Below are 15,349 nucleotides of genomic sequence, written 5' to 3' on the forward strand. Positions count from 1 at the left end.
TTGAACTTCCCAAAGAGTTAGCTATCAGCTGCTGGAATAATCCTGGACTCCTAGTGCCAGTAAATATTTCCAAGGATATTCTGCTAAAATACATTGACACTCGCTGGGTAGCATATTGGAGTTATATAGATATATAGACACGATTAGACCTTTGCTGTGGTAAACTTACTGTATAATCACTGTGTATCTATCAATCGTAAAACACAATATAATACGTTTGTATTTAACTTTTTAAACAATGTTTTTTAGGAGATTGCTGTGTATGGTGTTTTTTCTCCTTGTATCTGAATATGTTTACAGCTGTAGAACAAGCAGCAATTTTGAACTATTTAAAACTATTTTAAAACTACCCTTTTTCGCTTAACTGCAAAATTGAAAGAAAATATCCAAATACGGTGTTATTAGTAAGAAAACAGATCATGCTACTATGCTTTTTGCTTTGCAGTGAAACAACGAAGGCGTCAGTCGCGCACCCCCTTGTCCATTTTCGCGCCCGCAAACCCTCTGCAGTTTAAATGGGCCAAGTTAGAGAAGCGGCGGAGAGTGCAAATTTTGTTTGGTCTGGGTCTCTGAACTAAAGCGTGACTTTAGAGAAAAATACAGGGTTAAAATAATATTTAAAAAGCCTATAAAACACCCCAACAGTTCCAGAAAGCTACTTGCGATAAGCACTTTTAAAACCAGACATTTATGGATTTGTATTGATACTTGTTATGCGAGAAAAGGGGGAGGAAATAACTTTTATAAGACTGGTGTAAATGAAAAATATTGCACGTTGCAGGTAGAACGCTCAACCCTATAAAGTAGACTGACTTGTGGTGTTATACGAAGGGACACTGACAAACAGAATTATATATATAAACACCACTGGCCAATTCGTAAGGAAAGGGAAATAAGAAGGCTATCAGTTTGAAAAATCCTTCTGCCCAGAGGTAGGTCGATGCGGGATCAATAAGCATTTTAACAAACGTAATGTCTGCGGCAGCAGGGACCTCTCCGAGATGTCAGATATTAGTCCTGAGAGCCACATTAACAGGCAGGAGTGCAGCGAAATCCACGGAGAGATCGGAGCGCTAAATCCTTTGATAAACGAACCTAAAGAAAACTGTGCGCTTAGAAATGACAAACTCCTGCTGAACACTTTCTTACAAACTGAGCCGGTACCCGGGCGTAAAAAGTGGCGCGTCTGGGAAGCAGAAACTGACAAACTCCAAAAAGAAGACGACCAAGTTGGATCGGAGGAGCTGCTGATTACTTGTTACAGGCGTGTGGCTTTGACTAACATGCCTGCTATCAAAAAGGAGAGACTGGACGGGGAGGAGATGGCTCTGGCTGCTTTTAATCAGCCCATGGAGACTCTGCCAGAATACCTGGCTCCTTTAAATGCCGCAGCTATCCCGGTGGTGACCCCCCACCCGCCACCGTACGATCAGATTTTTGCCCAACACCGTGCTTACTTGGGGCTGCATGAGACGCACCATCGCCACCACCACCATCCCGACGACCTGATGCTGGAGAGGTTTTCGTCAGCCCCTGATTTCCAACCTCTTTTCGACAACGGGGAGCACTGTATCGAGGTGGAATGCGGGGAAAACAAGGCTTTGCTGTATATCAACAAACTGTGCCAAGGCAGTAAAGGGCCATCCATCAGGTACAGGGGAGAGTGGCTTACCCCGAACGAGTTCCAGTTTGTCAGTGGAAGAGAAACTGCCAAGGACTGGAAACGCAGTATCAGGCACAAGGGTAAGCTGAAAGAATTGCGGTGTTAGAGTAATAATACGCATAGCTTTTTAATTAACAGCGATATTCTACGACTGAGTCAGAGGGGCCTGCTGTTGGAATTAAAGGGTTACAAATACAGTACCTTACGTAGTTTATCAATGAAAAGCGAGACGAAAAATAAAAAGCGCAGCCAGTTATTGTACCTTTTGGAGAAGTGCATGTGGCGATGATGAAATGCGACTGCAGGAATCCGCATTTTGGAAACGTGGAGATTATATATATATATATATATATATATATATATATATATATATATATATATATATATATATATATATATATATATATTTTGGGAAAACCAGATTTCAGACTTAAGGGGTGAAACGAAAAGGAAACCCAACCAGAAAGCGGCTGCTGTGGGGAGGTGCAGCATATAGAACACTTTGCAAACGAGTTAAACGCAAGGGATAGAAGCAATGGCACGGTAATGTGAATACCGGAAAGCGCATACATAGTGTTATTTATTTCTCTCTGGGAGTTACTTTTTAGTGAACAGAAATGAAAAAAAAAACAGGGGAAGTTATATGCATTGCCATTCGTTTGTGTGTATACAGTAAGGTAGTGCTACCCAAACACTGGAACTCCTGGGAGTTCTAATTTAGACATTATATGAACTATTAAAAGTTCCAGGCTGGAGGTATGATAAGGACTGTAAATTGATAATATTTTGTTATACAGAATTAGACCATGGACTCCAGCACAATTTAAAACAGTTTTAAGCAGGCAGCCAAGAGTTGTTGGTCTGTATACCGCGGACAGCAAAACTCCCAGTGGATGCGGCTTGAGAGACGTGACTTTATGCGGTTCATTCCGAATACAAACATTGCACCCCCATGTGTCCCGGGTACAGAGCACTGCAGACAGCCCTGTCTGGAAAAACTGGTGTTAAGACTGTGGCTGGGAAAATGGATCCAGTTTGAAATCGGGTTTTGAAATTACTTGTTTTGAGTGAGGATTGAAGCAGGAAGTGGTGAGGACCGGGTCGCTGTGAGATGGTTTAAAAGTGCTAGCGGGGTCGCGCAGCTAAACGAGAGATTGAGAAAGTGATTGGCGCGGTCTGTTCTTTATCGATCAGAAAAAAAGTATCAGTACCGACTCGAGGTATGTCTGTTTTCTGCTGTTTTTTTTTTTTTTTTTTTAATTTTTTTATTTAATAAAAGAAAGTTTACGTATTCTGGGCGGCCGAGTAGCATAGACACCAGTGAGCCGAAGTGCGTTGTGCCTTTAAAAATGTAACCCAATTCCGGACTGGCATGGTCAAAACGATTAATGGAAATGCAACGGTCATTTTCCATGAAAGCGATGTACACGGAAATATTTTTATTTATTTATTTTTACTGTGCGTGTGTGTGTGTGTGTATATATATATATATATATATATATATATATATATATATATATATATATATATATATATATATATATATATAGAGAGAGAGAGGATATGACAATAAATGTTGTGGGGTCTATAACCAAAGTTTTCAAAAAAAAGTAAAACTGTAATCTTTTCTTAAAATTTTTATCGTCGTTGTGGTTTGACGGTCCTTTTGCGGGAACTAATTGTATGTTGTGTGTCTAATTGCAATCACACTTATATTAATATATATATTTCCCTTTTTTTGTTGTTTCTTTCCAGGAAAAAGTTTGAAGACTCTTATGTCCAAAGGAATCTTACAGGTACATCCCCCAATCTGTGATTGCCCTGGGTGTCGAATTTCGTCTCCAGTGGTAAGATTATTGTTAAAACGAGTGTTTGAATCCCTTTTTGTGCCTTGTGGTGCTTTTGTGGATTTAGATTTTTAGAGACCCGTAACTTTGCTGAACCACAGTGAAAACTTAGTGTTTGTGAACTGATGGCATGCACATCTCCCATAAAGTAGAAGCATGAGAGCTTGCAGCTTGTGTATATGTCTGTGGCTTCCAATTCAGAATAAAGTTTTTAAAAACTTGCACGGTCAACTTAATGCACTCCGTATTGCGCTAGAGGTCAGCTGGATTTTACGGTATTGTTGTTGTGAGCTGGGGTGTGCAAAAAGATTTGGGGGAATGTCTGGAACGGATCTTGTCTCGTGTGTGACGGACAGTAACAAATTGATTTCGGTGGCGAGGTCAGGGCTTTGAAGGTAAACTTTCACCCCATGACCTCATTGGACCGTGTTTCATGTTTTCACTCCGCCGGTCAGGCTAAACCACCGTTATTGATCCTGGTGTGCTTGGGTGGGCCTTATTTAGTCAGCTTCTATTTGCAGGAATTAACGTTGCCTGTATTTAAAATTAGTAAGGCGTTCACTTGCTCGGATCTGTGGTTTGAGTAATACGCATGTCAACTGTATAGATGCTATGGGCCTTTTAGCTACAGCGACTCGCAATCATGCTCAATTTTACACTAATATCGTTTATCACAAAACAGACACAGTTGACAGTCCAGTTTGTTTGCATTCCCCAAAAGTTGTTTAAACTGGACTCAATTTTACCGACTGAAACTTGAGCTTAGCAGACATCTTGCAGTCATAGGAAGCCGTAACCTGTAACCCCTTCTTAAAAATGTAAATTACAATATTTCGAAACTTGGATAAAACTATAGAAAAGAGAGATGTTATTATGATACAGTCAAGAAAACACTATGAAATAATTTTAATTGCTAGGTGTTTAGTATACTCTACTTATAAGTTTGCACCATAGATGTTTTGCATTCTTCAGCAAGCCCTAAGATATGGTAATTGATAACTTGGACTATACTTGCTTCTCATATTTTGTTTCATATTAGGAGAGCAAGCTCTCAACAATTAGCCTTTTATTTGGGATGGTTCTGTTTTTATTGATATCTATTTTTGTTATGCTGGTTGTGTATTTGGTTGTTTCTGATGTTGGTAACAGAAATGTGATGTGAAATAAAGGTTTGTTATTGATAAAGACTTCAAATTGAAACGCATGGCATGTCATTTATTCTGTTTCATTTAGCATTTCTAAATTCAGCACTATTGGGTGTCTTATAAATCACTGATTTAAAAAAAAAAGTTTCAACAGATATCAGTGGATTACCTAATACATTTGACTTCATAGCATTATTGTATGAACTGGGATTTTGTCAAGTAAACAAGGAGGGAAAGTTATAATAATCTGTTCAGTTGTAAACAAAAATGTGTTTATTAAGCTTTGAGCCTTTTTGTATACAATTTTGTGGATTTTAGCTAATGATCATGGCTTAACTATTTTTTAAGGGTCTGGTACTTGTTCAACTCAATTTGAAATTAACTGTAGTTTTGATTCCTTATAAAAAGAGGGCAAAAAACTAGAAACTGCTGCTGTAAAAAAAAAAAAAAAGGTTTATGTTCAGCAATGATTTAGTAAAATGTATGTCCGTCTTCACCAAAGTAGCGTTTTCAGTCCCTGGCTATGTGAAATGCAGAAGGCAAAGCTTTGCAGTGTCACGGAGACGTTGGAAGGAAGGGGAGGGAGGGAGGGGAGGGATAGAGTCGCCAGAGATTATCGAGTAGGTTTATCATTGTGAAAGAGGTGTTGCTTAGGGTTCCTAACAGCCGTATAGAGATCCAGGGTGAGGATGAATGAAGGTTGAGCAAAAGCGCTTATACAGGTTCCTGAAAACACAATGCAACAGTAAAGAGAGATGATGCAAAAGACTGGTAATACAGTTGTAAGGTTGCTTAAATTCTCCAGAGTCCTCCATACAAACTCTGAGCAATGACCCAGGGGGGGTGTTAATTTTGTAAACATATAACATGGGGGCAACTGAGCTCGCTTCTGGTGACTATTTTTTTTTTATTATTATTATTCGGTGTTGAAATGACCTTACCACTGTATAAAAACAATTGTTTACAAACACTTTAAAAATAAATAAACAAGCATATCATGAACCAGTTTAGTATTCCCCCCCCCCTACCTCTAACGTGTCGAGTAACATCTTTAAATACCATAGTTTTTTGGGTAGATATGCATTATCCTTTTAAAAACATTGCTTTAGAGCAATGCCGTTCAGTTAAGGAATGACTGCGCATTTAAGAACAACACTTTTGGTGAGCTGTGAGGGTGAATGGGGTGCCTTCTGGACTTGGTGATCGTCTAAGACTTTCTATTGTTTGTCAGAGGTTGTGGTGGTCCTTGTCATTTTATTATGTTTTTTAGTAGGAAGGTTTTTTAGTCTCCGATCCCCAGTGGAGTCACCCCTTGGCTGTCGAGTGTGGTTGAAGTTTTATGATCTTTTTTGCTCCTGTTTCTGCAGCCCCTCCCTCTCTCTCTCTCGCTCTCTCTCTCTCTCTCTGTGCAGCTGCAGACAGCGCCCCTGTGAGCTCTCTTTCGCTCTCTCTCTCGCTCGCTCTCTCTCTCTCTCCCACTCCCACTGGTTTCCTGAGAGGCAGAGGAGCAGCGGGCTGTGTCTCGCCTGCCTTGGTGTCCCCGTCCCCCCCCCCCCCCCAGCAACACCAGCACACACTCAATAACACATCCATAATAAATACACACAGACGCACGCTCACACAGGAGGAAGAGCTCGGGACAGGAAGCTCTCCGTCTCGGTCGCAGGCGACTGTTTCATGACGCTGTCTGGGAATTCGCTCAAACAGTTCCTAGCGTTGGCTCTGTTGGAACTCCTGTTTCTCGTTGTTTCTGTAGAAGTGCGCACAGTCAAGTTCTCCTTCCGAATGGCATTGTTGCAGTGATCATGTATTCAGTTTGACAATGCAAATCCTCCCACTCTAGAATTCACAATCCTGTGATGCAGGAGATCATAAACATACTTTTCCTAAACTACATGAAGCTATGAAGATATTACAGCTTTTTATAGATTATCATCTTTCCACTTAGTCCCCGGTCCCTTTTCTTTTCAGGAGGAATAATTGCTCTTAAGTGTTGTTGACTCCTAATAATCACCCAATGTAGTGTACTCCATGTTTCTAAATGTAATGCTCTTTCCCTGGGGCAAAATAAGCATACACTGCCAATATCACATCCATAATAACAACAGCCTGCAGGCAGGTAGCCAAGACATCTTTAAAACAGTGACACTGGAATCTAAACTTGTAAAGTTTAAGTGTAGGTTAAAAAATGGACTTGTAAACTTGGCCGACCAAAATCAATGAAAGATGTACGCTAATGGGAACAGATACACAAAATCTGAACTTCATGAAAATGAAGCCAGACGTGGTGTTAAGATCCAACAAAGCAGGCAGGCTTTAAAGGAGGTTCAAGACCAGACTGTTTCTGATCATGAACATTAAATCCGTTGTTTGTTTGGTAAACTGCAAAAAAAAAAAAAAAAAAAAACCTTTTAAACTCAGGATCTGAAACTGCGAAAGGCAGGATGTCGATGAAACGTTATAGGAATGGCTATTCGTATTTTAGTAAGTAGTCTTTGTAAGCTTCAGCGCGCTGCTCTGCTAGTTTAACACGCCTTACCCCAGTTACATTACAACAAATAACATTGTTGAGAGAGTGATTTTGAAATCTATGCCTAATAAATAAATTAAATGAAAACCCTTTCAAGGAATCACCCATTCTCCAGCAACAAGAAGAAGCCAATAACATGTATATAAATAAATAAACAGGTCAGAGACTATGGAGGAGAGGGGAGGGGGCTGGCTATGTGCTCAAGCACGGGATGTGTGTAACCTAAGCCATTTAATACATTTTAGAACTGCATTAAATATTTAAGTTTGCCTTTTGTTTATTTTTTTTGGGGGGGGGATTCATATACTGTAGCTATCCATACATGTTTATTACTTTTTCTACAAGTGTCCTTATCCAGAATCCAAAACCTTGAAACACAGTGCCTAAACAGACATGCTTTTCACCTAGTTTACTGAAAAAAAAAAATGAACACAGAAACAAATAAACCGGCTGTCGTGTGAGGATATAGTTGGGAACAAAACTGAATTTGCAGACTAAACACATGGCGTGTGTGTTTGGAAGAACATATAGCCTACAGTATTTCCTTGTGCTGCTTCTGTATCTTTTTGATCACAGAAAAATCTGGTTCCTAAATTCTCTACATCCTGTACAAAGTACCTCATAATTTACCAGGCTCTATAGGATTCTCATTTCCGTTCAGTTTATACAACCTTTTTACATCAGTCGTCATTTGCTAAATAGTTTGTTTGAATTAGCCATGCCCTAGGTAAGCTATACACTATATAAATGTCCCAGAGTCTGGTGTAGTTTGTTCACCAGCGTCATGTAAACAGTGTGCAATGCAACGGCTACAACTGCCTTGATTTCACAGCAAAATATTGCTTTTCTTTTCGGTTACTGGTTCGTTCCTTTACATAACCCGGTATATATAGTTTTTACATCTTATTTTTACCTTTTGGAGGAATGTCGATTTTGTGAAAACAGAAATGCGAATCTAAATTTAAAAATGCCTGCCTTTTTTGATTTGTGTTCATTGCTTTGTGAGAAATGGAAAAAAAAAAAAAGTTTTTAAGTTGAACCTAAAATGTATGATGCAAAAAAAACAAACAAAAGGGGGGGATCTTGTCTCTTTAAGAATACTCTTTGCCTGACCAGTGCTCTCCTCCTCTCTGGAGAAATGCGTTTCCTTTTCTCTGTTGTTTCAGTGGAACCTGTGGAGGCAGATAGGAAATTATACTCTCCTCCGGACCATAAATATCTTCTGATATTGGGTTTCACTAAAAGGTGTCCCTTAAAAATCTTGGGGGTGGAAAAGGAAAAGGGGGCTGTTGCTAAACTCCCAAACTTCAAAACGGTCTACTCGAGTTTCTAAGCTGGCAACACATGAAGCCTGGGGAGTCGAGGAAAGCCACTGAATCGCAACTGAAAACGGTCAGCTGCTGCTAGCTAGTAAATCATCTCATAAAATATAAACAGCTTTCAAGTGCTACCTGTTTTTTACGAGTTCAAATCTTTTAAAGGAAACCCCAGAGATACTGAGAGTGAACAACGTTGTATTTCTCCCTGTATACTGTGATATTTTGACAAGACTGCCGCAGCAGCAGCTCCACAATAAATTCTAAATCTGAATCCACGAATGAGGTACGTAATTTGGAACTGAGAACGTGTGACACATAAGGTCTGTTCAGTCTTGTTGGCTGCAAAACGCCGACTGTGATGGGTCAGCTGACCAAGTCTTTTCCGTGCCAGGCTGTGACACTTCTGCTTGTGGTAACGCACTGACTGAGCTGTGCAGTCCCCCCCAACAGAGTTCTCTGCCTCCAGTTTGATACATGCGATGGAGTTGGTACCAAGAGCTAGAAGTCCCATGGTACTGATGCTGTGCTGCCATGGCAACAAGAACTCCTCAAGACAGGAAAGGCTGCAACCTGTTAGTATCAGTGATTTAAATGGAATTAGGTTAAATTAGATAATCCGGATTCTCAGTAGATTGACGCCAGCTCTTTATTTAATAAGTACATGTCAATCCCTTAGTTAGTACACCATGATGAAGGCCAATGCTACAAGAAGTGGTAAACCTGAATGTGCCTATACCCAAAATAGAAGCACAGTAAAACAGCTCTGAAATCATCCTGTACATGGGTGGTTTTATCATTGTACTCCTTCCGAGTAGTACTGTACACGTATGCACTGTGAATTTAGCAAAATGTATTAAATATCAGAAGTCTGTAAAGACTGCAATGGTTAAAGTTATGGTCATTGGTATTTTTTGTTTTTTACAATTTTCCTGATGTATTTTACATAATGTGTGATTAACCACCTTTCTCCTACTGCTAGTGTTTTAAGAAACTGTTTTACGAACAAACACAAAAGCACACAAACGAACACAGAAAATAGGGGTAGGAAACTAGAAAATTATTTTAAAATAATAATAAAAAATAAATCTCATGAAGCAGGTGTGAAGAACATACGCAGAGACGAGGGGAGTGAATATGAGGGCCTTTAGGACCGCGCAGAGGCCCCACTGGAACGCCTTCTCGCAGCCCAGCACCAAAGCGTGTTTACGCCTTGTGGATTTAGACTAATGAACAGAGGCGTTGGTCTTCAGATGCTTCTGTGGTTTCCAGCTATAATAACCAAGTCTGCTTTCTACACCTGGCTGCTGTTCGAGTCAACAATCCACGTCTGGCTGTTATTAAAGCCAGGTCTTAAACTTAAATCTTCGCCTTCTTGGCTGCCAGGTTACGGATGTGGGCGGGATTTATTTTCCTGATTGTCGTGTGTTTTGCCAAGGCTTGCACCTCCTTGTACAAATACATCTACTTGCACACTTTGTTTGCCCTGAACGATCTTCAAAAGATATCTATGTACTAAACAATGATAACGTTACGACAGTGAGAAATAGGCTTACTTCCCTGGTCCATTTATTGAAAGGTTACTGGTGCAATTTACAAGCATCCCAAAAAGTAAACTAATCGTTACAGTTTTATTAGTTTTTTTTTTTCTATAACGTTGGTAAACAGAAAGTCGGTAGGTGACTAAACGTAATTTTACTTTGCTTAGAAAAGAATACGGTAAAGTAGCACAGAGGAAAGGAACGTATATTCTAGTTCCTATACCTATTATTAATTAATAATAATAATAATAATAATAATAATAATAATAATAATAAGGTCATGAATTATAGGTAAACTCCTTTTACTTTCTAATATTATTTTTTTATATACATTATTTGTGTGTAATTTCCTTTATTACATATTTATTATGCTGCATTTTGCAAATCCTAGGTACGTTTCTTATTGGTGCAAAGTGATTATGACATGGACGAATTCATATTTTTAAAATGCTGCTCTCACACACACGCCTCTCTCTGAGTGTTGGACACTGTTTTGGCTTCTTCCATTACCTGTCCGTAACATCGTTTCGCTTTTGACCTTTTGGAGCTTCAGTACAAACACCCAGGCAGGCAGGCAGGCGCTTCCACGCACCACGAAGCAGCTACTGACCTCCCAGGGAGCCAGATAAATGAAGCACTGTATTTGGAAACGCTAAACCCTGTTTAGATTTGCAAACTTTGCAGCCGAAACAGCCATTTCAACTGCAGTGAGCTTCACGGTAAAAATGAAATTTACCAGGCAAATGCATTAATACAGTAATTTGGTTTATTGTATAAAGGCATTTTAATTATTATTTTTTACACGACCTAGTAGTATAATATATAATCTGCCCCAAAAGCTTTGTAGTACAAGGGAATTCTTTGCAATATAAATTGGGGAATGAAACCATAACGTTCTGTTGCAAATATGTGAATGAATTGCATTGTCCGTTTTGAACAACCTACTGTTCCCAGTAATTGGATAATAAAAAATATTAAATAATACAGCAGTAATGCAATTTTTTCTGACCCCAGCCCTTTCTGTGCGCCCTCATTTATTTAATTGAAGTACACCAGCCGGCCCTGTGTGGCAACCCCCTCCCGGAGCTCGCGCGAAGTCTGCCCGCCGTTCCGCCCACGAGCTCACACACAGAGAGGTTAAGGCCGACTGGCGCGCGTGACTCATTAAGGCATTCATCCCCCGGGGAGAACGCCGGGGGGGGAGCGTGCAAGAACTATGCAGCTGCAAAGAGTGTCACAGACTGATGCATGCGTGTAGTGTAATAGCAGTTCTGTGTTTTTAGCACATTGTACTTTTAATTGGTTATTAAAAAGAATGTACCCTAAATTTCAGCAGGTATGGGGGACAAACTAAGTTGTATTCAAGGGTGAACTGTGATATTATGATACATTCTTATTGAATCACAATAAAAGAAAATGGTGAACGTTTCCAGTCTAGAATTAGAATGTAACAGTAAATCATTTTATTGAGTTTAATGTAACCTATTTTTAAAAGTAACAGCAAATGTTTATGAACAGTACCTTTTGATGTTTAAACTGTACGTTTCCTGTAAGTTTTAAATGCAGGGCGACAGGATGCAAAATACAGTATATACAGCTCTGGAAAAAATTAAGAGACCACTGCAAAATTATTAGTTTCTCTGGTTTTACTATTTATAGGTATGTGTTTGGGTAAAATTAACATTTTTGTTTTATTCTATAAACTACTGACAACATTTCTCCCAAATTCCAAATAAAAATTTTGTCATTTAGAGCATTTATTTACAGAAAATGACAACTGGTCAAAATAACAAAAAAGATGCAGTGTTGTCAGACCTCGAATAATGCAAAGAAAATAAGTTCATATTCATTTTTAAACAACACAGGTTTTCAATGGGGTTCAGGTCTGGCAATTGGGCTGGCCATGACAGGGTCTTGATCTGGTGGTCCTCCATCCACACCTTGATTGACCTGCCTGTGTGGCATGGAGCATTGTCCTGCTGGAAAAACCAATCCTCAGAGTTGGGGAACATTGTCAGAGCAGAAGGAAGCAAGTTTTCTTCCAGGACAACCTTGTACTTGGCTTGATTCATGCCAAAACTGCCCGATTCTTCAAGGTTGTCCTGGAAGAAAACTTTCTTCCTTCTGCTCTGACAACTCTGCTTCCCCAACTCTGAGGATTGGTTTTTCCAGCAGGACAATGCTCCATGCCACACAGCCACGTCAATCAAGGTGTGGATGGAGGACCACCAGATCAAAACCCTGTCATGGCCAGCCCAATCTCCAGACCTGAACCCCATTGAAAACCTCTGGAATTGATCAAGAGGAAGATGGATGGTCACAAGCCATCAAACAAAGCCAAGCTGCTTGAATTTTTGCGCCAGGAGTGGCATAAAGTCACCCAACATCAATGTGAAAGACTGGTGGAGAGCATGCCAAGACGCATGAAAGCTGTGCTTGAAAATCAGGGTTATTCCACCAAATATTGATTTCTGAACTCTTCCTATGTTAAAACATTCGTATTGTGTTGTTTAAAAATGAATATGAACTTATTTTCTTTGCACTATTCGAGGTCTGACAACACTGCATCTTTTTTGTTATTTTGACCAGTTGTCATTTTCTGTAAATAAATGCTCTAAATGACAATATTTTTATTTGGAATTTGGGAGAAATGTTGTCAGTAGTTTATAGAATAAAACAAAAGCGTTCATTTTACCCAAACACATACCTATAAATAGTAAAACCAGAGAAACTGATAATTTTGCAGTGGTCCCTTAATTTTTTCCAGAGCCACATGCCGTGTGTGTGTGTGGTGTGTGTGTGTGTGTGTGTGTGATATATATATCACAGAATACTGACCACTTACCACTAAATAGAAAGACAAAATAAGCATAATTACCGTTGCGCTATAGAAGGTAGGTAATGTACGACCTAAAGCATTCACATATTGCAGTGCAGTGTAATGCAAAAATGTATGAAAACGGAAATACAAAACAACAGCTTGAATTAGCCCTGGCAAAATAGGGGGTCTGGCCTCTTAGCGGTTATGTTGGTTAATTATTGAGTGGTGTGTGTGTGTGTGTATAAATACACACACACACTCACATCCCACTTGACAACTTTTGCATGTACTTAAAATGTGAGCGGGCCTATTTGTAGCTCTATAGGAAAGTTTTTTTTTTGTGTGTTTTTTTCCATGTCCGTCAAAACGTTTGACCACACTCTACAAAACAAAGTTGAGATTGTAATCGTTCTTTTTTTTTTTTTTTTTTAATATATAACTGCACAGTCTCCATGTGTGGGTAGCTAGTTCTGGTTTTAGTTTTCTGTTTTAGAGAGTCTTTCTGTGGTGGAAGTGTTGCCGGAAATAGAGTGAAGCCACCCCCAGCGGTGCGTCATTGCAGGGAGAGGAGAGGAGAGGCAGGTGGGTGGCCGGGCAGGCTCCCCCTCACTAGAGCAGTCACCGGCTCTCGGTGATGGAATGAGTACCGAGCATCCTGCCTCCTCAGTGTTGCTTTTCACAAGGGCTCTTGTTTTGGAATATGCCCCCCCCCCCCCCCCCCCCCCACACACACGTTTGTTCTCACTGAAGAAACACAACATCAGTTGTTTAGAACTGTGTTTTCTGTTGCTTTCTCTCTGATCTGACTGCTTTAGATTTAACATTCAAAACCATTAAATATATTGTTCCAGATTCTTGAAAAAAAAATTATTCACTTGACAAATTTTGTGACGCGGTTAAGGCCGTATAAATGTAAAAAGGCTTTTTAGCTGAATTTTGAAAATGGCCTGGTCATCTTTTTAATTAGTGTCGTTCAAATGCACTTTAGGTGTTTAATTTCTTTCAAAGCAGATTTTAATTAGTAGTAAGATGTGGGAATTACTTATTCCACACTGATAACACTAGTAGTGTGGGTATATTCTTACACATCTTGCCAAATCCTACTTCTCACCTAAGAGACTATAGGGAGCTTTATTTCCTAGGGGTACAGTTGAATTGGTAAGGCCTTTTTTTATTGAAGTGGTGCATAACTGAATATGCTTTAAGCCCCTGGGACTTTACCAGAGCTATTGTGTGGTAGACAAGAGCTCATATCCCTAGCTATGACCTATGGGCCAGCCCATCACAGCATAGCCCAGCATGCTTATAAAATATCCACTTACATGACGCTCATCTCCTCAGATCGTCGCCAGAGCTGCTGCTGGAATCGTGGTCCAGGGTTTTTATTGGATTGTTAATAGGGCGTGTGATTGGTTGTAGAAACCAATTGAAGAAAATTAACTCCTATTTTTTTTAAAGGAGAAAAATTAATTTTGCAAAATGAGAAAAAAACACACACAGCTTGAACTTGGATCATGTTAAGCTGTTTGGTTCCAGTTTTGTAAAATTAACAGTCAGTGTTGCCTCTATCAAAAAATAAGGGTCCATGAAAGACTGGAGTTGAATGCTTTGAAAATATGTCAGATTTTAACGCGACATAATATATCAAGATCAAAATGGCTTATTTATTATAAATGAAAAAGTAGCTAATCCTCTTCTAAACTTAAAAAAAAAAAAAAAAAAGATTATCTAAGTTAATGCAAATAAAACTTTAAAATTACTAATACACTGGAAATAGCTCGCATTTCATTTAAAAAAAAAAAACGTTTCTTCTGTCAGAATTGTGGCTACAGAAACATAAAGGTGCAGAAATGAAAAAAGCATGTGAGACATACATGTAATCCTCTTTTCAATGGATTAATTTCCACATTATGGCTGAAAAGTGAATCCCATTGATTTACTCCACACTGGCGGTTCTCTTTTGGTTTTAAATATAAAGAAAGGGCATACTGCATACCGTGGTCAAGGGGGCATCAGAGCAGTTTTGTTATTTCGACTTTAACAAGCTACCGCTCTTGAAGACCTCATCCAGGACTTGTCGTTTATCATGTGGGTTTAATTAGAGCAAGAAATGCAGCTAAGCCTTGTTAATAAGAACGCTTACACCAGAAGAAGCTATTATCTGCCATGTGAGCCTTTTGAGGTTTCACCATTTATAAAACTACAGAGGATGTTGCTTACAGAACCCCATTGACTGAGCTCCTATTAAAGAGAGCTATTTAAAAGCCCTGCTGTACAGTCTTGCCTTCTGGAAGTGTAAATTAATCCTTTCTGAGATTGCAGAATCTTGCAGTGAAATGAACAGCTCCAAATGAGCGACTTCCTTCAGATGTGGAAAAGATTTTGCATTTCCAAAAAAATTAAAAGGGGCATGTTTACATCGTCCTTTCGGTTCCAGAGTCTGTAGCTTCCTAGATTAGTGAAACTTTTGTAAAGCAATTTACTTT

At 39.4% G+C, this 15,349-nt stretch overlaps 1 protein-coding gene across 2 annotated transcripts in view; it reads left to right on the forward strand.

Annotated features, from left to right (window-relative positions):
- Window positions 1–313: 313 nt before the first annotated feature.
- The window catches only part of LOC121329100 (sterile alpha motif domain-containing protein 11-like), a 56,752-nt gene continuing 41,716 nt past the window's right edge, over window positions 314–15,349 (forward strand). The window contains exons 1-2 of one of the 2 annotated variants that reach the window (XM_041274438.1): window positions 314–1,743; window positions 3,419–3,459. In XM_041274438.1, coding sequence (XP_041130372.1) covers window positions 1,002–1,743; window positions 3,419–3,459 — 783 coding nt within the window. In that variant the 5' untranslated portion in view covers window positions 314–1,001. Of the gene's footprint in view, window positions 1,744–3,418; window positions 3,511–15,349 lie in introns of both variants that reach the window. The other variant, XM_041274439.1, reaches the window with a different exon arrangement.

Source organism: Polyodon spathula, chromosome 16 (assembly GCF_017654505.1).
Source record: "Polyodon spathula isolate WHYD16114869_AA chromosome 16, ASM1765450v1, whole genome shotgun sequence".
NCBI lineage: Eukaryota > Metazoa > Chordata > Actinopteri > Acipenseriformes > Polyodontidae > Polyodon > Polyodon spathula.